Source organism: Petromyzon marinus, chromosome 51, assembly GCF_048934315.1.
Source record: "Petromyzon marinus isolate PM22_M1 ecotype Great Lakes invasive population chromosome 51, UKy_Petmar_22M1.pri1.0, whole genome shotgun sequence".
Taxonomy (NCBI): Eukaryota; Metazoa; Chordata; class Hyperoartia; order Petromyzontiformes; family Petromyzontidae; genus Petromyzon; species Petromyzon marinus.
Window position 1 is genome coordinate 6,852,623 of NC_133717.1, and position 27,334 is coordinate 6,879,956.

General features: G+C 60.2%; 1 protein-coding gene across 5 annotated transcripts in view; it reads right to left on the reverse strand.

The window, feature by feature from the left end:
- LOC116953322 (AT-rich interactive domain-containing protein 1B-like) overlaps positions 1 to 27,334 on the reverse strand; it is a 103,405-nt gene that overhangs the window by 4,705 nt on the left and 71,366 nt on the right. For 3 of the 5 annotated variants that reach the window (XM_076074916.1, XM_076074917.1, XM_076074913.1), the window contains exons 10-21: positions 26,034 to 26,194; positions 15,782 to 15,891; positions 11,557 to 11,766; positions 9,475 to 9,694; positions 6,819 to 6,954; positions 4,718 to 4,992; positions 4,109 to 4,259; positions 3,387 to 3,503; positions 2,536 to 2,650; positions 727 to 1,347; positions 383 to 599; positions 7 to 140 (exon numbers count right to left, since the gene is read on the reverse strand). In XM_076074916.1, coding sequence (XP_075931031.1) covers positions 7 to 140; positions 383 to 599; positions 727 to 1,347; positions 2,536 to 2,650; positions 3,387 to 3,503; positions 4,109 to 4,259; positions 4,718 to 4,992; positions 6,819 to 6,954; positions 9,475 to 9,694; positions 11,557 to 11,766; positions 15,782 to 15,891; positions 26,034 to 26,194 — 2,467 coding nt within the window. The remainder of the gene's footprint in view (positions 1 to 6; positions 141 to 382; positions 600 to 726; positions 1,348 to 2,535; positions 2,651 to 3,386; positions 3,504 to 4,108; positions 4,260 to 4,717; positions 4,993 to 6,818; positions 6,955 to 9,474; positions 9,695 to 11,556; positions 11,767 to 15,781; positions 15,892 to 26,033; positions 26,195 to 27,334) is intronic. The other 2 variants (XM_076074915.1, XM_076074914.1) reach the window with 2 other exon arrangements.

Below are 27,334 nucleotides of genomic sequence, written 5' to 3' on the forward strand. Positions count from 1 at the left end.
CAGCACCTGCGAGAGGCTGAAGCTGGCGACGGTGGTGTCGTCGTGCAGCAGCACGTTGACGGAGTCCAGCGCCCAGCTGCTCTCCGCCAGCAGGCCCGACTTGAGCGACATCATCACCCGCCACGCCTCCGGGGTGCCTGCTCCTCCCACAGCGCCGTCGCCAGCGGTGAGTGCCGGTGAGCGGCGGCGAGAGGCGGGAAGCGATGGTGAACGGTGGCGAGGGGTGGCGAGGGGTGAGCGGTGGCGAGCGATGCGCGGCGGTGAGCGGTGGCGAACGGTGGCGAGCGGTGGCGAGCGGTCGCGAGCGAAGGCAGCGGCGGTGACGAGCGGTGGTGCCTGGAGAGCGGCGGTGAGCGTAGAGCGGTGCGCGTGCCCTGCTCACCCACGTCCTTGGCGGTGAGGCGGCGGCGCGCCTTCACGGCCGCCTGCGTCGCCTCCACGCACCCCGGCGGGAAGGGGGGGTCCTTGCGTGGGGGGGGCAGCAGAGCGAGCGGCGCGGGGGGCCCGCCCCCCGGCAGCTGCGACGCCGGCACGGGGGGCCCCACCTTCTGCATCCGCACGCCGCCGGCGGAGAGGTAGGGCGGCTTGCTCGGAGACACCTACGGGCGGCGGCACGGAGACGCGCGGTCGGTCGCGGTCGCGGCGGCGGGGGGCGCCGTGTTGAGCTGGGGTGGGGGGGAGGGGGCGGCCACCGTGCGGCCACCTTGCGGCCAGCGCGCCACCTACCTGTGGGTACCCGGTGGGGCTGGCCGTGCGGTACTGGGGCCTCTGGCCGGCGCCGGGCGGCGCCGCGTGGCCGTGGGGCTGCGGCGCCGGCGTCGCCGCGTACGGCGCGGGCCTCTGCGCGTAGTGCCACTCGCCCGGCGCCCGCGGGCCCGGCGGCTCCCCCGCGGGGGCCCCCCCGTCCTCGCCCGCGCCGCGGCCGCCCCCCGCCGCGCCCGGGTACGGCGGGGCCTGCGAGGGCGGGCGGCTCGGGTAGGGGGGGTACGCCGCGTCCCCGGGGCCGCCCGTCGCCGGCCCCCCCCCGGCGCGCGCCGGCCCCCAGCCCGGTTGCCCCCCCGCCGACCCCTGCGCCGGCGGTGGGCCGGAGTCGGCGCCCACGATGGCCTGGGGGGCTTGCGGGGGCGCGCGGTCGGGTGGCGCGTAGCTGAAGGGGAACTGGCTGGCGGGGGCCGGGGCGTGCGTGGGGGGCGCCCGGCGGTCCCCGTAGGCCCCCGTGGCCCCCGACACGGGGTAGCCCGCGTAGGGGTCGGAGGGCGGCTGGGCCGGGTAGGCCAGGCCGTAGGCCTCGCTCTCGTGCCGCTTGGCCGGCGGGCCGTACATGCCCTCCATGGGTCGCTTGTAGTTCTGCGAGACGGAGAGACGGAGTGAAGCAAGCGAGTCAGGGAGACGCACGGGGAGACGAGGAGGAAGAGAGACTCCGACCACCGTGCGGTCTGGTTAATTGGTCAACTGGAGCGCCACGGTGGCGAGATGTTAACTACCTCGCCTGGAGGTCGTGGGTTCGATCCAGACTCTGACACCTGCACATTTGTAGTATTCTCCCCGTGGTCACGTGAATTTTTCTCCGGGTCCTCTGGTTTTTCCCTCCAAATTTAGAATGAACGTACGTTTAGAGTATTTGACTGCTCTAAATTTCCACGTGATAAACCACTTCGTAGAGAAAAATAAGCTAATAGCTCAGTGGCCCTTACCTGGTAAAACAAAAATAGTTTCATTTTAATCGAGAGACGCTGCCGAGCTGCTTAACTATCACCGTCATCATCTCACACCGCGGAAGATGGCAGCAGCCTTCGTGCGGCCCACTCTGTTAAGTGAGAAATTACGGCGAATGCCATCAACGCTACGACCGAACGTCGATCATCGATCTCCTGGTCTCCAGAGCAACAACAAACACGCACGTGGCGTGGCCACGGGACGCACCACTGGAGCGCTCGATGCGTGCCAAATGAGGGTTTTCGAGGACGCTTGCCTCGAAAACCCTCATTTGGCGAGGGTCGCCGTGGTGAGACCCGCCGGGGGGGTGGGAAAGCGTGCGATCATCACGAGGCCCCAAACATCGTGGGAGAAAACGCGTTGCGATTCAACGGGAACGCGACGGCTGAGCCGGTGAGATGGCGACGCCGTGGGCGGCGTGGCGGCGCTTGTGCCAGGGACGACATCGGCACGAACGCTGCAGCGGCCAATCAGATGCCGGATAAGCAACCCCCATGAGAACATGGCCACCGTGACATCGTCGCTTGGCGAGCTTCAGCTATCTGGGACTGTGTGGTGAGTATATTTGGTGATTATATTTATTAATATAAACGGTGCCATGAATTAACGGTTGACTCTTTTTAACTTTGACATTGTCCATCGACCACCCCTAAAGATCTGCCATCCGCCACCTCCCGCTAAACCCGGGAGTGTTCCAGTCGTGCCGGGTCTCGCCATTGCCAGGCCTAGCCGTGCCAGACCGAGCTGTGCCAGCCCTAATCGTGTCGGGCTTCACCGCGTCGTGTTGGGCTGGGCTGCGCGTGCCCATCGGTGTGTTACCGGCTGTGGCTGCGGCTGCTGCTGCTGGTACATTGCGTGCTGGCCGGGCGGGGGGTAGGGCGGCTGGCCCTGGTGGGGGCCTTGCCCCGGGTACGGCTGTCCGTAGTTGTCGTGCCTGAACGGAGTAAACACAGCGTGCCACGGCAGGTTTCGCACACTCGTCAGCAGTCGTCGGCAACGCCACCACGGCAGCCGTGGCCGTGCCGGCGGCGGCGGCGGCTGCAGCAGCAGCGGAGTGAATGAATAAATAACCCGGCATGCATGTTTAATGAGGTCCGACCGGAACGCCACTACCAACTCACGCACAGCAGCGGGACAGGGTAAGTGGAACCAAGGGGCCTCGAAGGACCCTCAAGTAGGCCTCTCTTCCGCTCCCTCTCTACCCCTCCTCCTCTCCCTTTTCTCCCTATCTCTCTCGCTCCATCCCTCACTCCCGTTTCCTCTCTCTCCTCTCACCCTCCCTCTAGCACCATCCCTCTCTCGCCCGCTTTCCCTCCATTCATCCCTCACTGCATAGCGCGCTTTCAGATGCGCTTCTGCGGCCGTCTGGAACGCCCTTCCGATATTTAGGAAGCAACTTGAGCTATGCGCTTTTAATCTAGTTTGAAAACTAACTTCTTTCGAACTGCTTCTTAGTTTGTTGTCCTCACCCCTGCACCTCCGATTCAACATACGTACGTACATACATGGATGGCTGTTGAACTTCTTTCGCGCTAATCACAATCACTCCTCGCTATCACCGTCCTCCACGGTTCTGACGACAAGGCCTCCTCCCACTCTCGTTCGCTCTCCCCGTGGGGTCCCCAGCTACCGGTGCGTTGGCCCTGCGGACCGCCAGGCTGTGGCCTCACCTGGGCTGGGGGGGCCCGCGCCCCCCGGGGGAGTACATCCCGGGGTCCGACACGGATGGAGGAACGAGCGGGTTTACCGGGCCCACTCCGGCCTCCACCGACAGCGCGTGTTCCGCCCTGACCGCACAAAGACAAAGATCCCCCGTGTAACCATACAGACCGGTGGGGGCAAGAGGAGCTGCCGGGGAAAGCGCCAGTTGGCGAGCAGCACCTAAGACGGCCGGCACGGCGCACCTATGAGGGGGTTGGGGTGTGGCCAACATCCCCGCCTGGCCACCCTCGTCTCCGCAGTGCTGACGTGTACGCACCGCGCCCGGTACTCATTCAAGTCCGCGTTAACCTGGGGAAGGCCCACGACCGGCTCAGATCATCGTCGCCGATATTCGCCGTGAGAGGGAAGTGAACTCGGCACGTCGGGTTCGTGAACCACTGCGCCACCGCTCCCCGCCACAGGGAATACAAAGACAAAGGTCCCCCTCTTAGAGCCTTCACGCAGACTGCCTGGGGCAAGTGCCGTTAGCGAGCAGCACCTACGAAGGCCGTAAACGGCACACGAGGGGGGGGGGGGGGTGGGGTTGGCCAGCGCGAGAAGCGAATCGACTCTTGCATGAACAGCGACGTCCAATCGCGACGAAGCGTCGTCTCTGCGCGGGGGGCGAGTTGTGCCAGGAGGCGGAACTGTCGTGATCGGTGAGAGTGGGCCGGGGGGCGGAGAACCTCACCGGCGGTCGTAGCCCGGCGCGTAGGGGTACGGGTGCCTCTGGCTCATGCTGCCCAGGCCGGCCAGGCCCGTGGGAGGCCCCCGGCCGTAGGGGTCGGGAGGCAGCCGGGCCGACGGGCCCTGGGAGCCGTACGGGTCGGGCACGGGGACCGCTGGGAGTGGGCGACGGACATGGAGGGGGGGGGCGGAGCACGCTCGTTAATCACGACACCTCCCCGCACAGAGAGCCAGAGGGCGCTATGTAGACAGGGCTACACACAGAGAACACGCTACACACAGATAAATACCGCACACTGCATACATAGAGAACACGCTACATACAGAGAACACGCTACATACAGAGAACACGCTACATACAGAGAACACACTGTACACAGATAAACACCACACACTGCATACAGAGAACACGCTACATACAGAGAACACGCTACATACAGATAAACACCGCACACTGCATACATAGAGAACACGCTACATACAGAGAGCACGCTACATACAGAGAACACGCTCACAGAGCCCCCCCCTCTCACAATGCTCCCCCCCTCAGTGCCCCCCCTCTAACAAAGCCCCCCTATCTGTGCCCCCCCCCCTTTCCCCGCACTCTCCGTACCTTTGCGCATGGGGTTGTAGGGGTCGCGGGGGTCGCGGGGGTCGCGGGGGTCACGGGGGTCGCGGGGGTCGCGGGGGTCGCGGGGGGCACCGTACTGCCCCTCCGCCCGGCCCTGCTCGTAGGCCGCCCGCGCCAGCGCGTCGGGCCCCCCGCCGGCGGGCGGGGTGAGGCTGTGGTAAGGGGCGCTGGTGGGGTTGGGGGTGAGCGCGTTGCGGCGTTGGAAGGCCGGGTCCCCGTTCTCCGAGAAGGGGTCCTGCAGGCTGATGGTGCTGTTCCTGGCGCACGCAGACCGAGACAAAGATCGCCCGCACACACACCTTAGCACATTGTTGGGGCAAGCGAGCGCCTCTGAAGGGCGGCACGGGGCAGCGTGTCCGTGGCACCGCGCCCGCCTGCCCGTGTGCTGATGCTCTCACGCCGTGCCAGGTGCTCTTTCAAGGCTGAGTCGACCTAGGGGAGGCGCGGGACCGTTTAAGCTAGTTCAGAGCGCAGCGTAGCGCTAACCACTATCCAACCACGCCCCCACACGTGAACATGAACACACACACAAGAACATACACGTGAACACACACACAAGAACATACACGTGAACATGAACACACACACACAAGAACATACACGTGAACACACACACACACAAGAACGTACACGTGAACATGAACACACACACACACACAAGAACATACACGTGAACATGAACACACACACACACAAGAACATACACGTGAACATGAACACACACACACACACAAGAACATACACGTGAACATGAACACACACACACACAAGAACATAAACGTGAACATGAACACACACACAAGAACATACACGTGAACATTAACACACACACACAAGAACATACACGTGAACATTAACACACACAAGAACATAAACGTGAACATTAACACACACACACACAAGAACATACACGTGAACATTTACACACACACAAGAACATACACGTGAACATTTACACACACACAAGAACATACACGTGAACATTAACACACACACAAGAACATACACGTGAACATGAACACACACAAGAACATACACGTGAACATGAACACACACACACAAGAACATACACATGAACATGAACGCACACACACACAAGAACATACACATGAACATGAACACACACACACAAGAACATACACGTGAACATGAACACATACACACAAGAACATAAACGTGAACATTAACACACACACAAGAACATACACGTGAACATTAACACACATACAAGAGCATAAACGTGAACATTAACACACACACACAAGAACATACACGTGAACATTAACACACACACAAGAACATACACGTGAACATTCACACACACACACAAGAACATACACGTGAACATGAACACACACACAACAACAGACACGTGAACATGGACACACACACAACAACACACACGTGAACATGAACACACACACACACAAAAACATACACGTGAACATGAACACACATAAACAAGAACATACACGTGAACATGAACACACAACAACAACAACATACACGTGAACACGAACACACACACACAAGAACAAACACGTGAACATGAACACACACACACAAGAACATACACGTGAACATGAACACACGCACAAGAACATACACGTGAACATGAACACACACACACAACAACACACATGTGAACATGAACACACACACACAAGAACATACACGTGAACATGAACACACACACACGAACATACACGTGAACATGAACACACACACAAGAGGATGATCTGCCGATAACCACGGCCGGCCAGCACTGGGGAGACAAAGGCGGCCGAGCTGGGCGTTGGCCAACCACCCCCCTTCGTGTACCGTGCCGGCTAACAGCACAGTCTGTTAAAGCCCATTTGGGAGATCTTTTCCTGTGACTTTATATGCATGTACATGTACCTGCGTGTGCGTGCATTTACAATTGTGTGTGTGTACGCGTGTGCGCGTGTACGCGTGTGCACGTGTACGCGTGTGCGCGCGTGCGTGTGCATTCGTCTGTGTGTACGCGTGCGTCTGCGCGTGTCTGTGCGTGCGCGTGAGTACGTGCGTGTGCATGTGTACGTGCGTGTGTGCCAGTACGCACCTGTTTCCCACGGTGGGGGGCGGCTGGCTGTGTGGGGTGGATGCCGGAGTGGGGGGCTTCATCTCGGCCGCCCCCTCCGTCATGGAGCTGCTGGTCGACTGCGGGGTCTGGGGACCCTGCATGGAGCCCGAGCCGGCTGCCAAGTGGCCACACGCAAAGACAAAGGTCCCCCGTATAAGCTTCACGGACTGCCGGGGCGAGTGCTGTTAAGCCAGCGAGTACGGCACAACGCACGAGGTGGTGGACGGCCAGCACCACGCCTGGCCGCATTTGTTTACACACCGCACGAGGTACTCATTTAAGGTCGAGCGGACCTAGGGGACGGCCCACGACTGGTTCAGATATCTGTCACCGATGTTGGCCGTGAGCGGGAATCGAACTGGGGTCACTGGGTTTGTGGCGCCGAGCAGTCTCGCGTTTGCTGCTTGCCGAGTCTCTGTGTGAGCCTATGGGTCTCTGTATGAGTCTATGGCTCTGAGTCTGAGAGTAGATCTTGGTGGTGGCTTTGTGGGTCTCCTGTGCAGCAGCAGCTGTAGCTGTGGGATTTGGTGGAGGAGAGACCACATGGTGAGCGAGGAGGTGGCAGCGGTGGCGGCGGCGGTGGCGGCGGTAGCAATGGCAGTGGTCGTTGTGGTAGCGGCGGCGGCGGTCGTGGTGGCAGTGGCAAAAGACTTCTCCATCTCGACTGCAAGACCCTCGCTGGGGACTTCATCCCCGAAATAAAATAAACACGCAGAGGTCTCGAGACCCACCGCGGCTGTGCGGGGCAAACGAGCGGCGGCGCGGTGACAACCGCCGGCACGGGCGCGGCACCGTCGCCCGGCACGGCGCCGTGCCGGGCCCCGCCCGTGGGGTTCGAGGAGACGGAGGGGGGGCGATCGGCAGGCTGTGCCGGTTAGCCGCTTGCCGTGGAGCCACCGCCGCCACCGCGTGGCAGGGGAGAGGCCAGGCAAAGGTCAATCGCCGCCGCTTTGTTTACATTCTTATCTCTATGTTCAGCCACAGCAACATCCGGCTTACCGCTGCACACACCCCCCACCACTTCCCCCACCTGTCTGTGGCTGCCCCAGGGATTCCCCGAACATTCCAACACCGCCTCACGGGCTCGCACACAAAGCTGTAATCCCTACACCCCTCCCCACACGCTCCCCCCCCCCCACCGCCGCTAACTCCCCCGCCTCCCCCAGCCACCACCACCCACCTATCCCCCCCCCCCACAGCTTCCCCCCCCCATCCTCCTCCCCCCCACGCGCTACATGCACGGGGAGATGAGAGCGGGCGGGTGACGTCACGCCGAGATTACATCACGGGCTAGGAGAGTCAGCCAGTGACTGTCCAATGACATCACAAATCATCCCCGCTCCCCCACCCCACCCCCCAAGGCTTAAGGATGTGTGACATCACCGGGTGAAAAAACACACACGTGCACACACACACACGAGGGTGGGTGTCTTTCCTCGTGTCTGCCGAGTAATTGATTTACAAAGTCTGGTTCCTGGCCAAGCAGTGTGGACCCATTTCACCTCTCCAGCCAAGATTGTAAACAAACCCCCACCCAGCGCCATCCCTACCACCGATCGCTCCAAGCCTCCCTCCCCTCAGCTCTATCCTCCTGGGAACGCAGATGCCAAAAATAGAACATGACAAACAGACGCACGCGCGCGTGCACTCTGCTCGCTCTCACTCACGCGCTCCGCTCGCTCAGCTCAGCTCTGGCGGAGGCTGCTGCTGCTGCTGCTGACTGCTGCTGGGGCCGCGTGAGGATTGTGAGCTCTGCGACATCGGAGTTACTCGCCGGTTGTTCAGGCACGTGCTTCCGCACGGACGCACACTCGCACGCTGAAGAGCACCTGATCTTCGTCCGTAGACCTCGCATCTGCGTGTGTTCGGGCCCGTTCGGTCAGGTCGGGTCAAGCCGTCTAGGGTTCAGGTCGGCCGGCAGCTACGAGTAGGTTGGCGGCGAAGCCAGTGTGGGGCGACTGCGGCGGATAATTCTCCGCACCGACCGCGCAAGGCACAGCGGCTAAGGTGCTGGTGGAGAGAAATGGAGGCGGTGGGGCCGACTGTCAGAGCCGTCCCTAGGGAGAGGCCGAATAGGGGTGATCGCCTCGGGCCCCACGCTTTGGGGGGGGGGGGGGCTGTCGCTCCGACGTCAGATATAATATTTCCGGTTTAGTTTGAATCTGTCGGAGGGCCCCACGCGGTGTGGGATTTTCCCCGGGCCCTGGACACCGCCCCCCCCACCCGCCCTGGCGGATGTGAGCGGTGTAGCCGGGCGTAAGCGGAGTTTCACGCCAATTTTTTGTGACCAGGTGGGAACTCAAAGAGACCAGGATGGGGGGGGGGGGTGCTCGTTTGCAAGAGTGACCCGGGGTTGGCCTGTGGTGGTGGGGCGGATTACCGTGGCACGGGTGCAGCAGTGGCGAGCGAGGGTGGCTACAGGCGGTTCATAAGCGGCGAGGCCGCCTCTATCACGATCGGTGCGGCCGAGTACAAGACACGCGCCCGGCCGCAAGTGCTGTGGCCGGAAACACAAAACGACGTGGCCGGCCTCTAGCGGCACGGCCAAACGCGGCCACGGCACGCCGGCCCGTATCCGGGTTGCGTCGCGGCGGGGGCGGCGGGGGCTTAGGGGGCTTGGGGGGGGGGGTCTCACCGGGCGACGGCGGCTGCACCTTGGCGGCGTGCTTCTTGGCGTCGGCCGCCGGCACGGGCGGGTTGACGAGGTCGGAGGGTGGCTCCTCGCCGCGCTCCACCTTGCACTCGAAGGCGAACAGGAACTGGATGTACTGCTTCTTGAGCGAGCTGGCGGCGCTGCTCGACGTGCCCACGCCCAGCCCCGTCGCCAGCTCGCGCCACTTCTTGCACTTGTTCACCTGCGGGGGGGGGGGGGGGAGGGGGAAGGGGTCAACGGCGACGGGGTCAGCGGTCGTACGGCCGTAGGGTAAACGCCGACCCCCAAGCTGCGGCCGGGCGCGCACAGCGCGCCGGGAGAAGCGTCGCAACGTCCCCGCAGCTCTCAGCCTCGTCCAGGCCACCGCCTCGAAGGAGTTGAGCGCGTGGAGATACCGTCGCCTAGAACCGCGGACTCGCAAGGAGTTGAGAAGGCGCGGCCACATCCCAACGACACGCTCCGGCGGCGAGACTTAAGTCACAGCTGCAGGCCAGTGTTGTCCTCGTCAGCACGGCACGGTCAGCTGCCGTCGGACTCGAATCGCGACGTCTCATTTTTTTTGCGTTAGGCGCCATAACGATGTCGCCAGATTCCCGTCGCAAGACCCTCCCCACTCAGCGACACGGCCAAACGAGTTAAATTGTGACGCGCGCGAGCGTTTAACGACGCGCCGATTCGTCATCGTTTTAGCTCGCCGGTGAAGTTATAGAAGAGCACTCACAGCCAGCAAGAGCAATTAGGCCCAATTGGATACCAATTGGATAACAATTAGATAACAATTAGATACCAATTAGATACCAGTTAAACGTAACTAATTGTTACATTTGGTTTAGCAATTAGATATACAATGCAATTAATTAGACTGTACTCCCAGTGAGTATTTTGCGGTGTCATTTTTTCAAATTTGTCTAATTGGCACCGCGGCGCCGGTAACGGACAATGGCCGGCTCCTCTCGCTGTCGCAGGATCTTTCACGTCCGCCCAACTGCTGTGAGAATCGGGCGGCCCCGTCGCGGACGTCAACGGTTGTACATGTGTCCGTTGGAACGTCTTTCGTGCCGTACGTAGCCCCAACCGCGCTGATCTGTTAAGAGACCCGCAGTATTAATCAGGGCGGCCGGATGGATTCGAACCGTGAATCGGTACAGCGAGCGGCCGTTAGGGAGTGGCACCCATTAAGGGTGGCACGGTGCGCGATGGGGTGATGTGGCCAACGCCACGCCTGCCCACCTTTGTCTCCCCAGTGCGGATGCTTACACACCGCGCCAGGTACTCGTACAAGGCGCGTGTGCGAAGACAAAGACAAAGATCCCCCGCATAGCCTTAACAGACTGTAGGGGCAAGTGCTGTTAGCGAGCACCTATGAAGGCCGGAACGGTACACGAGGGGGTGGGTGGCCAGCACCACGCCCGACCGCCTTAGTCTCCCCAGTGGCAATGTTTTTATCCACCACACCAGGTACTCATTTGAGGCTGAGTCGACCTAGGGGAGGCCCAGGACCGGTTCAGATAATCGTCACTGGTGTTGGCCGTGAGCGGGAATCGAACCCGGGTCGTCGGGTTCATAGCGCAGCGCGCTAACCGCTACGTCACCGCTCCCCGAAGACACGCACACACACACACGCGCACGCGTGCAGTTAGCCAGGCTCACAGCTCATTAATTTTTCAACGATGATTGCGCAGCAAGTGGGTAAGCCCCCGGAACACATCGCCAGGAGGAATGATGGCCCGTGGCCAGGAATAACTGGAGAGCGGCAGCCGAAGGAGACGGAGCTCCGAGTGGAGCGTTTGCGCCGCGAGACCGCGACTTGGGCGAGGCCTTTGCCCGTCAGTGGACCGATGGCGAGGATGGCGATGGTGGCCTCGCGCGCGCGAGCGCAAGAGCCGGCGTGCGCCAGGTCGGTGGCCGGCCGTACCACGCTCCGGGCCGCACCACGGTTCCAGCGCTGCACCCGTGGGCTCCGGTCGCGTGCCGCGATGGCGGCCTGCCCCGTGGTTTTCGGCCATTCCGTGATTCCGGCCGCGTCCGGCACCGGCGGCCCGAGGGGAACGGGCGGGGGCTCACCTGCGTGAGTCCGCCGATGTCGCGCGCCGACACGTAGAGGCGGTAGAGGTCGAGCGGCTTGCGCCCGACGGCCGGCAGCGCGGGCACCGGCGTGCCGCGCTCGTCCATGAACGAGAGGTAGCGGTCTACCCAGAGGCGGCGCTCGGGCTCGCAGCCGAGCTCGTACAGCCGGCTGATGCTCTCGCCCGTCGTCGTGGACGAGCCGGACTTCTGCCGGGGCGGGGGGTGGGGGACGGCGACGGGGGACAGAGACGCGTGAACCCTATATGATGGAAACGTGACCCCAATGATGGAAACGTGACCCCTATGATGGAAACGTGACCCCAATGATGGAAATGTGACCCCTATGATGGAAACGTGACCCCAATGATGGAAACGTGACCCCAATGATGGAAACGTGACCCCAATGATGGAAACGTGACCCCTATGATGGAGCCGTGACCCCTAAGATGGAACCGTGACCCCTATGATGGAGCCGTGACCCCTAAGATGGAACCGTGACCCCTAAGATGGAACCGTGACCCCAATGATGGAACCGTGACCCCTAAGATAGAACCGTGACCCCTATGATGGAACCGTGACCCCTAAGATGGAGCCGTGACCCCTATGATGGAACCGTGACCCCTAAGATGGAACCGTGACCCCAATGATGGAACCGTGACCCCTAAGATAGAACCGTGACCCCAATGATGGAGCCGTGACCCCTAAGATAGAACCGTGACCCCTATGATGGAACCGTGACCCCTAAGATGGAGCCGTGACCCCTAAGATGGAGCCGTGACCCCTATGATGGAACCGTGACCCCTAAGATGGAGCCGTGACCCCTATGATGGAACCGTGACCCCTAAGATGGAGCCGTGACCCCTAAGATGGAGCCGTGACCCCTATGATGGAACCGTGACCCCTAAGATGGAGCCGTGGCCCCTATGATGGAACCGTGACCCCTAAGATGGAACTTTGACCCCTATGATGGAACCGTGACCCCTATAATGGAACAGTGACCCCTATAATGGAACCGTGACCCCTATGATAGAGCCGTGACCCCTAAGATGGAGCCGTGACCCCTAAGATGGAGCCGTGACCCCTAAGATGGAGCCGTGACCCCTATGATGGAACCGTGACCCCTATGATGGAACCGTGACCCCTATTAAGGAACCGTGACCCCTAAGATGGAACCGTGACCCCTATTAAGGAACCGTGACCCCTATGATGGAGCCGTGACCCCTAAGATAGAACCGTGACCCCTATGATGGAACCGTGACCCCTATTAAGGAACCGTGACCCCTATGATGGAGCCGTGACCCCTAAGATAGAACTGTGACCCCTATGATGGAACCGTGACCCCTATTAAGGAACCGTCACCCCTATTAAGGTGCCGTGACCCCTATGGGACCATTGACCCCCTGCTCCGTGATTTCTCTTTAACTCGCTTCTCTCTCTCTCTCGTGCTTCACACAAATCGTGATGCACGTTGCCCGCAACGGCTGCACACAACGAGGCCTACAGGGCGCCGTGGCCGAGTAGGCCTGAAGGGTTCGCTGGAACGGAGGGGGGGCCACGGACGGGGGGGGGGGGGTACGAGTCCGGTTCCTGGCCCTTTCGCCCCTTCGCCCTCCGGCCACGGCACAAAGACAGCGCCGCCGCTCGCCGGGACTCATGGACCGTGGCGTCGGCACGGAAACCCAGAGCCCAAGCCGCCGTCGCTCGGCAACGCGCCTGGCAACCGCCGTCCCCGTGGGGAGTGGGGGAGGGCATCGGGGGGGGGGGGGGGGGGGAGCCTGGGCCAAGGCTGCGCATTAACCCGCGTGTGTCCACGCGGGTCGCAGATGCGGGAGAAGGCCGAGCGTAATGGGGCAGGGCGAGAGGCCACGGGAGGAGGTGGAGTGAGAGTGAGAGTGTGCGTGAGAGTGTGTGTGAGAGTGTGCGTGAGAGTGTGCGTGAGAGTGTGTGTGAGAGTGTGTGTGAGAGTGTGTGTGAGAGTGTGCGTGAGAGTGTGCGTGGGAGTGTGTGTGAGAGTGTGCGTGAGAGTGTGCGTGAGAGTGTGCGTGAGAGTGTGCGTGGGAGTGTGCGTGAGAGTGTGCGTGAGAGTGTGCGTGAGAGTGTGTGTGAGAGTGTGTGTGAGAGTGTGAGAGTGTGCGTGAGAGTGTGCGCGTGAGAGTGTGCGCGTGAGAGCGTGTGTGTGAGAGTGTGTGTGAGAGTGTGCGTGAGAGTGTGCGCGTGTGTGTGAGGGTGTGCGTGAGACTGTGCGTGTGTGTGTGAGAGTGTGCGTGAGACTGTGCGCGTGTGTGTGAGAGTGTGCGTGAGACTGTGCGTGTGTGTGAGAGTGTGCGTGAGACTGTGCGTGTGCATGAGACTGTGCGCGTGTGTGTGAGAGTGTGTGCGTGTGTGAGAGTGTGTGCGTGTGTGAGAGTGTGTGCGTGTGTGAGAGTGTGTGCGTGTGTGAGAGTGTGTGCGTGTGTGAGAGTGTGTGCGTGTGTGAGAGTGTGTGCGTGTGTGAGAGTGTGCGTGTGTGTGAGCGTGCGCGTGTGTGTGAGAGTGTGCGTGAGACTGTGCAATGCGCTACGAACGCAAATATCCGCTCACGGCCAACACCAGTGGCGATTATCTGAACCGGTCCTGGGGCTCTCCAAGGTCGACTCAGCCTCAAATCAGTAACTGGTGCGGTGTGTCAAATCATCGCCACTGGGGAGACAAAGGCGGTCGGGCGTGGTGCTGGCCACCCACCACTTCGTGTCCCTTGCCGGCCTTCATAGGTGCTTGCTAACAGCACTTGCCTTGACAGTCTGTTAAGGCTATACGGGGGATCTTTGTCTTTGTTTTAGATCGGTAGTATAAAGGTTAGCACACTGTCCTACGAATCCAGAGACCCGAATTCGATTCCCACAGCCATCATCGGTGGCGAATACCTGAACTGGTCCCAATTGTCCCCTAGGTCGACTTAGCCTTAAATGAATACCTGACGCAGTGTGTAAGCATCAGCATTAGAGACAAAAAGGCGGCTTGGATGCGATGATGGCCACCCACCCCCGTTTATGTGCCACGCCAGCCTGCACGGGTGCTCGCAAATAGCACTTGCCCTAACAGCCTCTGGAGGCTACACGGCGGACTTTGTCTTTGTGCGAGTCTGAGTGTGGGTCCACGCGCGAGTGCGAGCGTGTTGGAGTCAGTCGCGCGCCATTATCTTTTCATCGACTACGTAACGCTGTGTGGAAGCTATCTGGCCAATCGCGCCATACGAAGGCCCAGGTCTTCCCGGCCATAGTTATGCCCTTCCTTCTCTATGCCGTGAAACCTCATCTCCTCTGGAGGACCGTCTGTGCCAGTTTTGTAACATTCAGGCTGGCTTGCCCATGATCCATCCTGGCTGTCACCAGGCTGGATTTGTGTGAGGAGCTCACAGATTCTTGAAAGATCTGGACACGTTCCCATCGGTGAGCTCCTCCAGCAGGCGAGGCTGCATTGAATATGCACCTAACCTGAGCGAGTGAAAGAGTGAGTGCGAGCAAGTGAGTGTGCGAGTGTGAGTGAGCGAGAGCGAGCGAGCGTGCGAGTGAGAGCGAGTGAGCATACGAGTGACAGTGAGTGAATGTGCGAGCGAGCGTGAGCGTGCGAGTCAGAGCGAGTGACAGCGAGTGAGTGTGAGAGCGTCCGAGTGAGACCGAGCGAGTGACTGTGCGAGTGAGAGCGAGTGACAGCGAGTGAGTGTGCGAGCGGGCGAGCGAGCGTGAGTGTGCGAGTCAGAGGGAGTGAGAGTGTGAGAGCGACTGTGTGGGCGTGCAAGTGAGAGCGAGTGAGTGTGCGAGCGTCCGAGTGAGGGCGAGCGAGTGAGCGAGTGACCGTGCGAGTGAGGGCGAGTGACAGCGAGTGAGTGTGCGAGTAGGCGAGCGAGCGTGAGTGTGCGAGTCAGAGGGAGTGAGAGTGTGAGAGCGACCGTGTGGGCGTGCGAGTGAGAGCGAGTGAGTGTGCGAGCGTCCGAGTGAGGGCGAGCGAGTGAGCGAGTGACCGTGCGAGTGAGAGCGAGTGAGAGCGAGTGAGTGTGCGAGCGGGCGAGCGAGCGTGAGTGTGCGAGTCAGAGGGAGTGAGAGCGTGAGAGCGACCGTGTGGGCGTGCGAGTGAGAGCGAGTGAGTGTGCGAGCGTCCGAGTGAGGGCGAGCGAGCGAGCGTGCGAGTGAGAGCGAGTAATAGCGAGCGAGCCAGAGCGAGTCGGTCCTCACTTGCCACGCACCTTAGACTTGTTCTCGCTGGGTGGCGGAGGAGGGGTCTTCCCGTCCTGGAGACCCATGCCTCCCTCGGGCCCCGGGGGGGACATGATGTGCTGGGGGGGGGCTGAGTTTCCTGCTCACAGCACAGAGGGGGCGAGCGACTTACCCACCACGGCCCACAACCACTACAACCACTACAACCACCACCACGACCACCACAACCACCACCACCACGGCCCACAACCTCTAACAGCTGACACCAAAAACATGACGTCATTTTGCTCTACGTGGAGAGCCGGACAAAGGCGTACTGCCTGCTCATCAAACTTCAAGTGGCAAACAACTCGGAACACTCTCATCGACCCTCGTAACTTTTGGGGGGCTTAGAAGATCCAGACCCCCCCCCCCTCCCCCCATTAAAATGTTTCTCTTTCCCCATGTGGAGGTCGATTATCAGACGCAGGACAAAGACAAAAGTCCCCCCCCCCTCCTATAGCCTGAACAGGCTGTTAGGGCAAGTGCTGTTAGAGAGGGGCAAGTGCCGTTAGCGTGTAGCACCGATGAAGGCCGGCACAGCGCACGAGGGGCAGGAGCCGTGGAAAGTAACCACGCCCGGCCGCCTTTGTCTCACCCAGCGCTCATGTTGTGTGCGCACGAGCGTCTCAACAATGAGCCAATTCGCTCTCCTGGTTAAACACGGTAGGCTGAATGAGCGAGACGGAGAAACGGGAACGCAGCAGACGTAGAGGGCAGGGGGAGGCACAGCGGGGAGACCGGGGACCGGGAGACGGGGAGACAGCAGGGAGAGAAGAGACAGGGAGAGAGGGAAGGGGAGGGAGGAGACAGCACGGAGAGAGAGGGGACAGGGAGCGGAGGGGGAGGAGATGTGCGAGAGACCGGGCAGGGCCCGTGCCTGGCGACGTGAATGTGCGAGCGCTTGTGCCACTGCCATGGGCATCGCGGCTCGCGCGGGCACCGGCTGCAGCTGCCGCGCGGCACTGGGCGGGCGGGAGAGGAGCTGCGTAAAGACCGAGGGGGAGCGCCGGGACATCACCACAGCAACACCGCCATACTGGAGCCACCGAAATGGCGGCTCCAGGATGAATTAGATGAGGGAATGGAGGCGGTCGGGGAACCACGTGTGTGTGTGTGTGTGAGAACGTGTGTGTGTGTGTGAGAACGTGTGTGTGTGTGAGAACGTGTGTGTGTGTGAGAACGTGTGTGTGTGTGAGAACGTGTGTGTGTGTGAGAGCATGTGTGTGTGTGAGAGCGTGTGTGTGTGTGTGAGAACGTGTGTGTGTGTGAGAACGTGTGTGTGTGTGAGAACGTGTGTGTGAGAGCATGTGTGTGTGTGTGAGAACGTGTGTGTGTGTGAGAACGTGTGTGTGAGAGCATGTGTGTGTGTGTGAGAACGTGTGTGTGTGTGAGAACGTGTGTGTGTGTGAGAACGTGTGTGTGTGTGTGAGGACGTGTGTGTACATGTGAGATCGTGCACACTGCTCACTACACACACACTACACACGCTCACACACACACCACTCTACACACACACACATTCGCACACCTCACACGACACACATTTGCGCGCTGCACACACACGTACACACACGTACACACACGGACACACAATACACAAAGCTACACACCAAACACAACACACATTCACGCGAATACACACACGGGTACAGGCCAGCCATTAGCAATATTATTGCTGTGTTGTTTGTCGTTGCCAAGTCGGTGGGTCTTGGGGACAAGCAGTGTCGTAGGAATGGGCACATCCACGGTGAGCTGCCAGGGGAGAGAGGGCCACGGACCAGCCGTGCCACAGGCGTTTCCCCCAGCCGACGCGGCCGCTCCCTCATTTGCACTCGGAGATATGCGCGGGCACGCGGGTGCCATGCCCCGTCCCGCCACCACCGCCGCCTCGCCGCACGCGCTCGCAATCTGCAAATCCCCGAATCCGACAGGCCCACCCGCTCCCTGCTCTCCCTCCTCTCCCTCCTCTTCCCCCGCTCCCTCCTCTCCCTCTGCTCCCTCCTCTCCGTCCCGTCACGCGTGACACGAGCCGTGCCTTGCGTTTCGCGAGCGCCATCGGAAGACACGAGAGCCGCCCGTGGTTACCGCCGCACAGTCTGCCTCCGTTCGCTTCCGCTGCGCTTACCCATTCACCGCTGCGCTTCGTCGCGCTCCCCTGTTCAACCCCGGTGCTTCCCCGGTGCTTCCCCATCTCTTCCCCGGTGCTAACCCCACATGCTTCCCCGGTGCTTCCCCATCTCTTCCCCGGTGCTAACCGCACATGCTTCCCCGGTGCTTCCTTGTGCTAACCCCACATGCTTCCCCGGTGCTTCCCCAGTGCTTCCCCATCTCTTCCTCGTGCTAACCCCACATGCTTCCCCGGTGCTTCCCCAGTGCTTCCCCGGTGCTTCCCCATCTCTTCCTCGTGCTAACCCCACATGCTTCCCCGGTGCTTCCCCATCTCTTCCCCGGTGCTAACCGCACATGCTTCCCCGGTGCTTCCCCGGTGCTTCCTTGTGCTAACCCCACATGCTTCCCCGGTGCTTCCCCAGTGCTTCCCCATCTCTTCCTCGTGCTAACCCCACATGCTTCCCCGGTGCTTCCCCGGTGCTTCCCCGGTGCTTCCCCAGTGCTTCCCCAGTGCTTCCCCATCTCTTCCTCGTGCTAACCCCACATGCTTCCCCGGTGCTGCCCCGGTGCTTCCCCAGTGCTTCCCCATCTCTTCTTCGTGCTAACCCCACATGCTTCCCCAGTGCTTCCCCGGTGCTTCCCCATCTCTTCCTCGTGCTAACCCCACATGCTTCCCCGGTGCTTCCCCATCTCTTCCCCGGTCGCTAACCCCACAATGCTGGCCCCTGGTGCTCCCCGGACGGGCCCGTTTGTTTACCGCTCCTCGGGCGTCCGCACCGGCGGCGGCGGCGGCGGTGCGGAACGCGTTGGCGCGCGCGCCATTAATTCGCACGCGCGTTGAATTAGCGCGGGTAAATAATTCATGGGGCCCTCGTTAATTAATCATTAAAAACAAATCAGCGATATTAGCGGAGTTGGTGTGGCCCCTCGGAGACGGAGCCGGGCTCCGCGCGCCAAAGGGGCCGCGCGAGAGCGGCGCGCAGATCAAAGCAAACACGCCCCCCCGCCCCCCCCCGCCCCCCCACCCCGAGCCTACATTATTTATTCTCACAAAACAACGTAGGCCTCGAGCCAGGCTGCCTCCTTCTGCCCGTCTCACATCCCGGGGAGCGAGGGAGGGGTTCACGTCAGTGTTTTGCGAGCGAGAGCAGAAACGAGGATGACGGGGATGGGGGGGGGGTGCCGAGTCTCGGGATGACAGGCAGCAGATTGGGTAGAGGAGGAGGGTGGGGGGTGACGGTGGGGGGGGGGGGTGTGGGGGGAGGAGCACGCAGGCACGCGCGCGAGCGCGCAAACCCTCGCCCTCCGTCAAAACTCTGCCAAAAGCCAACTCGGCTCTCGCGTCGCCAACCGGCGGAGAACGATCCTCCGATTGCGGGGAGGGTGGCGGCCCGACCCGAGACTCCCGCGCTCGCTCGCCGCAACAGCGGGAGGCGTTCCGTTTCCCGGCCGCGTGCATCAAGGCCCGCCTCCGGCGCGCGCGATGCCGGCGAGCCTCGACCGGGGCCCGGACGCTCCGCCGCCGATTTTATTTAGGGGCGCGTCGCCGACCCTGGGGGTATTGGGATCCCGCGCTCCGCTCCAACGGGCGGAACGACGGGCGGAACGACGGGCACGTCTCGTTAAATATTTATCGCCGCTTCCCGACAAAGAGGCGGACGGACGACGCCAACAGCGGAGGGAGAGGTCACCGAGTTCCGCTGATGAATGAACCCCGGGCTTCATTTCAGCTCCGCGACGATCACCCGTCAGCGGGTGGTCGTCGCATCGCGCAAAACCCAAGGGAGGGGCCGGGCCCGCGGGCCGTCATCAACCAGGACGGGTTCAATACCACGCCCGGCCGCCTTTGTCTTCCCACAATGCTGATGGGGTTTTAAATTTTTAAAAAAAATTTTTTAAGAGCCTGGTGGTAAAAGGCACGAACCACGACAAGAGATGGGATGGGCTGGGGGGCGTTACAGAAATTCCACGGACGGAAGTGCTCCTGGGCTCTGGGAAGGGCTGAACGATCGGGCTTCACGCGGGCACTGCGAGCGGGGGGGGGGGGGGGGGGGGACGAGGGCTTTCATACGAGGCAAGGGGGGCGGTGGGAGGCAAAGTGCGCTAAACAAAAAGTTCCACGCGAAACGAGTGAACCTGTCGCCAGCATCGGTCGCGCAGAGGGCGGCGATCGACACCGGTCTATCCCCGGGCGCGGTGCGGACATTTCACCGTAACGCACCGCGACAAGGGGCGCTCGCTTCACCGACCTCACTCGTTAGGAGGGTCCTGCCGCTGCAGCGTTGGTTGGGTTTTAAGTTTAAAATTGTCGGCCCAGTGAGTTTACGCACTTGGGAAGAAACCGGAACGCACGACTAAAACCCATGGCCATCTCTTTCCATCCCCCTTGCAGATGGAAACAGATGGCGATTAGTCCACCGGCCGTACCGCCTCCTCCTGGCGAGCCGGGGTATACGGCACCTCCTCGACGCCCACGGGAAGAGGGTTTCACAACCCATCTGTGTGCGATCCATCAACCCTCGCTGCTGCCTCCACAGCAACGGTTCACGGGCGTGTGCCACCACTGCACGGGTTAAGGCTGAGTCGACCTAGGGGAGGCCCAGGACTGGTTGAGATATTTGCCGCTGGTGTTGGCCGTGAGCGCGAATCAAAGTCGAGTCGCCACGTTTCGTAGCGCAGTGCCCTAACTACTGCGCCACCGCTCCCCACCACGTACACACACACGCACCTGACCGCTCACAACTATGTGCGCTGGATTGGTGCATACTAAGCATACACACGTATGCACGTACACACACACACACGCGCGCGTATGCACACGTAGCCATACATGTGACGCAAATTTATATGCACACACACGCACTTGCAGCCATGCACACAGACACACAGATGCATAAACACACACACGCATGCTCAGCCACTCGCAGTCATGCATGCACACACATACACACAAAGGCAAAGATTCCTTCACATATAGCCATAAAGGTCTGTTTGGGAAAGTGCTATTAGCGAGCATAGCCATGCACACACAGATGCATAAACACACACACACATGCATGCTCAGCCACGTGCACACACACACAAAGACAAAGATTCCACCATATAGCCTTGGCAGACTGACGGGGCGAGTGCTGTCAGCGAGCGCCTATTAAGATCTATTCAGGCCGGCACGGCACACAATAGGGTGGGTGGCCAGCACCCCACGCCCGGTTGCCTTTGTCTTCCAAACCACAGCCACACAAATTCAGGCACAGGAAGATGCACGCTCACACGCAAGCTCACACTCGCACGCACGCTCACAGGCACGCTCACAGGCACGCTCACAGGCACGCTCACCGGCACGTTCACAGGCACGCTCACAGGCACGCTCACACTCACGTTCACAGGCACGTTCACAGGCACGTTCACAAGCACGCTCACAGGCACGTTCACAAGCATGTTCACAGGCACGTTCACAAGCACGTTCACACTCGCACGCACGTTCACAGCCACGTTCACAGGCAAAGGCACGCTCACAGGCACGCTCACAGGCACACGCACGTACGTTCACAGCCACATTCACAGGCACGCTCACAGGCACACGCTCGTACCGCTCACGCTCGCACGCACGCATGCATACACGCTCGCTCGCACGCGCGCACACGCTCGCTCGCACGCACGCACGCATGCACGCAGGCAGGCACGCTCACAGGCACGGTCGCCCACATAGACCCACACAAACAGCTACGCGCATGCATGCGTGCGTGCGCACACACGCTCGGCCTCTGCTTAATATGCAACAGTGACATCTACAGCGAGAAGGCACGGGCACTCGGAGAGAAATAGAGAGAGGAGAGAGAGGGGAGAGAGAGAAGAGAGAGAAATTAAAAGCCTGAAAGAAAGGTTATCTTGCCGTTACAGGCCAATAAGGCTATGCAAATTCCCTGTGAAGATGAGCGAGGGATTAAGCGATTCAAAGGCTCCGGCGATTCCGGCGATGGGGGTTAATTTGCAGGGACGGGATCGGCGCGTCAAACGGAGGCCGGTGTGATACTGAGCACTCCACCCCCCCGGCCTCCCCCCCCCCCCGGCCTCCCCCCCCCGGCTCCCCTCCGCCCCCCCCCCCAACGCCGGGCAGCTCCGGCCATCACCGCGCTGTAACCGCGGGCCGGGCGGCGTCTTCGATCCGGCGATCGCCAGCAACTCGTCCGCGCGGCTCCAATGACCGTTTGTCTCTCATGCGCAGTAGTCACACAGATCCCCCGTCTAACCTTCACAGACTGTTGGGGCGAGTCCTGTTAGCGAGTTGGGCATCGCCACTACGGTGTGTAGTGAACATCACCGCTGTCTCCCCAGCGGTGATGTTCACTACACGCCGCGCCAAAGATTAATATGGGGCCGAGTCAACCCCGGGGCGACCGCAGGAATCGTTTCAGACAATCGTCGCTGGTGTGGGCCGTGAGCGGGAATCGAACTCGGGTGGCCGGGTTCGTAGCGCAGCGTCGCGCAGACCGCCACACCACGACACGGTCAAGTTGCTGGACTCACTAATTAACTTGGGTCACTCACTCACTGGCAGTTCAGTCAACTCCTCGTCGCCTTTCTGTAGCTGCCGTGTTCCCGTGCACTGCACTCTCGTTGATGCCTCCCCCCCCCCCCGTGTTGAGGACTCGGGTCGAATTTTGGTGGCGGCCGACATCCGAGCCGGATCACCAACCCCGCTCAACCAGCAGGGCGGCGTGGGGGGGGAGGGGGGCACTTCGTCCAGCAGTGGATTGAGCTCGGTCGCAATCGATCGTCGTTATTTATTTGCGTCAAACAAAGTGTGCGCGTTGCGAGCAGCGCGCAGCCGCCACAAGGTCACAGCGTGCGGTGCACACGGGAAATTAAGTGCGAGAGAGAGGGAGGGCGGGAGAGAGGGAGAGAGGCAGGCACAGCTACGGCCACTGCACAGAGAATACTAAGAGGCGGAGAGACCGCGCAAGCGGCACACACGCAGCACACAGCACGCACGTGGCACGCACGCAGGACGCACGCAGGACGCACGCAGGACGCAGCACACACACGGCACACACGCAAGACACACACGGCACGCACGCTGCACACACTGTGGTACACACACAGCACACCACGCACGCATCACACACGCATCACATACACGGCACACCACGCACGCATCACATACACGGCACACCACACACGCATCACACACACGCATCACACACATGGCACACACCACACACGCATCACACACACGGCACGCACGCAAGGCACACACGCGGCCAAGCAATGCCGCTTCTGCATGGATTCACAACAACACCGACAATAACCACTCTGTTAGTCCAGTTAAGACAAAAGATCTCCTGTATAGCCTAAACAGAGTTTTGGGGCAAGTGCCATTAGCGAGCACCAATGGAGGGGGTGGGTGGCCAGCCTTTGTCTCCCCAGTGGCGATGTCTACACACTGCACCAGGTACTCATTTGAGGCCAAGTCGACCTAGGGGAGGCCCAGGACCGGTTCAACTAATCGTCACCGGTGTTGGTGGCCATGAACGGGATTCATAGCGCGGATCACCCCGATACACACACACACACAAGACAAAGACCACCCGTATAGCCCGAACAGACTTTTGGGGCAAGTGCTGTTAGCGAGCACACGCAGACAGACACTCTCGCGCAAGCGTGCACATTAAACCGCCAACGGTGCCCGCACGGACTCGGCCAGACAGTCGGGAGCGGCAGGCAGGACGACCTATCACGCACAGACCCAATCAGGAGCCCTCGAATCAATTATCTCGGACGGGGGAGCGTGGCGACGGTGGCGGCGCGAGAGAGAGAGAGCCACGCTGCTGCCCCTAATCTCCGGCCTCATTACCCGCTCATCTGCAAGTCAGAAAAGAAGCCCCCTGCTTTGCATGTTAATGACCCCCCCCCCCTCGTCCCTCCACCCTCCTCCCCCACCATCCCCTCGCCTTCCCTCGCCTTGCCTGTAATCAGCATCTAGGCAGGATCGAGGCACGCCGGGCTCCGAGTGTTCAATTATGCGCGGCAGTTAAAAACCAAGGCCTCCTTTTTTGTGTTGTTTTTGTGCGCGTGTTGAATGCGCCCGGGGAAAGTGAGGTCCGGTTCATACGCAGAGTGGAGCGGGCGACGCGCGCCGTGCCCCAGCTCCTCCGCGTGTGCGTGCGTGCGTGTGCGTTCGTGCGTGTTCGTGCGTGCATCTCACCAAGGAGCATAAACCACCTGGCGAGCTCCGGTCATCTTTGCAGCAGCAGCAGCAGCGGCTTTTGGCTGGACGTCGGACAAAGACGGTGTGGTCACCGCATCGCGCAGCGCTTTAAGATGCGCTTCTGCGGCCGTCTGGAACGCTCTTCCTTCCGATATTAGGAAGCCACTCGAGACATCCACTTTTAAATCATCTCGATTAAAAACGAATTTCTTCAGAACTGCTTTTTGTATGTTAGTTTGTTGTCCTCCACTCGCACCTCGGATTAGCGCGTTGGCTACATACGGTGCGAAAGAAGTTCAACATCATACATACCTTTTGATTTAAAGCTTTCGTGACCTTAGGGATTCATATTCTTGGTTCTTTCGGTAAAGTCACGTTTCCCTTCTACGTGACTTTACCGAAAGAACCAAGAATATCATACATGCCGTGCGTGCGTGCGTATGTTTTTCTTTAAGTGCCTCTATGACTGTGTGTGTCAGCACACACAAGCCTGTAAATGGGCGTGTGTGGGCATGCACCTGTGAACACATGAAATCTGTGCGTGTTTCTACATGGGTCTGTGTATGTATGTGTGTGGTGAGCGGTAGTGTAGCGGTTAGCGCTACGCTGCGCTACAGACCTGGTGACCCAAGTTCAACTGCCGCTCACGACCAACACGAGTGACGAGTATCTGAACAGGTCCTGGGCCCTTCCTAGGTCGACTCAGCCTCAAATGAGTACCTGGTGCGATGTGTAATCATCGCCACTGGGGAGACAAAGGCGGCCGGGCGTGGTGTTGGCCACCCACCCCCTCGTGTGCCGTGCTCGCCTTCATAGGTGCTCGCTAACAGCACTTGCCCCTACAGTCTGGTATAGGCTTTAAGGGGGATCTTTGTCTTTTTTATGTATGTGTGTGTGTATGTAGGTGTATGTATGTGTGTATGTGTGTGTGTATATGTGTGTGTGTATGTAGCAATCGAAACCGGCGACCCGAGTTCGATTGCCGCTCACGGCCAACGCCACCAGTGACGATTAACCGAACCGGTCCTTGGGCCTCCCCTAGGTCGACTCAGTCTCAAATGAGTATCTGGTGTGGAAACATTAGTATTGGGGAGACAAAGACGGCCGGGTATGGTGTGCGTCCGTGTCGGCCTTGACAGGTGCGACTCGCTAACAGCGCTTGCCCCAACAGTCTGTAAAGTCTACACGGGGGACCTTTGTCTTTGTGCCCATGTGCCACCACACACAGCGGGAGGACTCTCACGGCTCTCGTGTTATTCAAACACTCTGGCACAGCCCCCCCCAGCCTCCCCCACCCACCCCCAGCCCCCCCCCAGCCCCCCACCCCCCACCCCAACATGAACCACACGCGACTGCCCATGATCCGGCACCGTACAGGCAGCAGCGAGGGATCACACACAGACGTTGCCAAACTCCATTCTATGAGTGGAAGTCGATGAGGAGCCGCACCCCGGCTCGCCAGGAGAAGGAGGTGCAGCAACGATGCGGACCGATATCACCTCTCCCTTCTGCGTGGGATACAGCGCTGCCATCTGCCACTATATAAATCTATTCAAGATAAGGAATGGCTCAAGAGGCCCAAAATAACGTCAAGCGGCCAGCAACGAACAGGAAGGATTTGTTTTCACAGCATGGGGGAAAACAGACGGTGATGGTGACAATGATGATGATGGGAGGAGGGGATTCCGAAGTGGAGCAAGGCTAGGGAAGAAGCAGAGAGAGATAAGCGAGGTGACCTGCAGTATGGTGAGCGGGTAGGTGGGTGAGTAGGTGACCGAGTTGGCGAGCGAGTGGGTGAGTGGGTTCGTGAGTAAGTGGGTGGGTGTGTTGCTGTGACCTGCAGTGTGGTGAGTGAGCGAGTGGGTGAGCGAGTTGGTGATTGAGTGGGTGAGCGGCGTGTGCACGTGTTAGCATTTGCTCACCTGTGGAGTTGGGCCCCATGTGCCCTGGGACGGAGTAGGGTGGGCCCCCTTGATTCATCATGGCCGGGCCGCCCCCACTCAGCTGCTGCTGCTGCTGCCCGTAAGGAGAGCCTCCTCCCATCATTCCTCCCGCCTGGTTCATGCCTTGGTAGCCGCTTTGCCTGCACCCAGGGGTAAAGGCACAGATCCCCCGTGTAACTTTAACAGACATGTTGGGGCAAGTGCTGTTAGCGAGCAGCACCTATGAAGGCCGGCACGCCACACGAGGGGGTGGGTGGCCGGCACCACCTCGGGGCGATGTTTACACACCGCACCAGGTACTCGTTTGAGACCGAGCCGACCTAGGGGAGGAGTCCCAGGATCATTGCAGATAATTCACTGGTGTTGGTCATGAGCGAGAATCTAGCTCGGGTCACCGGGTTCCTAGCGCAGCGTGCTAGCCGCTGCACTCCCGCTCTCCACCCAGGGGCGCACACAGACACACACAGTCACCCACTGCCCCGTGGCATCTCACATCCCCACTGATAATTCAATTAATTATCGCAATTTATAATAACTAGCAACCCACACGTCCTTTCGACGTGACAGTCTGTCCCTCCCAGCCAGCAAAACTTTTAATCTGATACCAAGCCCCGTCTCTTTCCACCTTACCCGTGCCTTCTCTGTACTTGACATCGCAATTCATCACGATTTCTTACTCTGTCTCTCAATTCCTCTCCTCCCTCCCTCTTCATTCCTCTCCTCCCTCCACTGCATCTCAGCCACTTCCCTCCCCGCCCCCCCAACCTCTCTCCGTTTCTCTCTCTCTCTCCGTTTCTCACCCTTGCTCTCCTTATGCCCTGCTCTCCCATCTCAAGTCTCTCTTGCCTCTTCCCTAACCCCTCTCTCCCACTGCTCGTCGATTTCCCCTCGCTCTCCTCTTTCCGGTTTGCTCATTTTCCTCTCCGAGTGACGACGCCCTTTCACTCTCTTCTCCCCACCCCTCTCCCCCCTTACATTGTTTTCCCGATTTTCCTCCCTTCTCTACCTCCCTCGCCTCCCCCCTTTGTTCTAATATAGCATGGTGGTATTATCGTGAAAGCATGGTGGTATTATCGTGAAAGCACGATTTGCGTGAGATACACATCCCATCGTTGTGGGATCCACACTTGGCCGTGCTCCAGCCACAGCCAGGCAGACAGGAATCCAGGCATGACGCTTTTTTTTCCTAATATACAGCAACAAGGCTATCCCGAAGGCATTGCTATGGTTCACAGACACGGTGTGCGGTAGTGTCACAGCAAGGGGGGGGGGGGGCGATG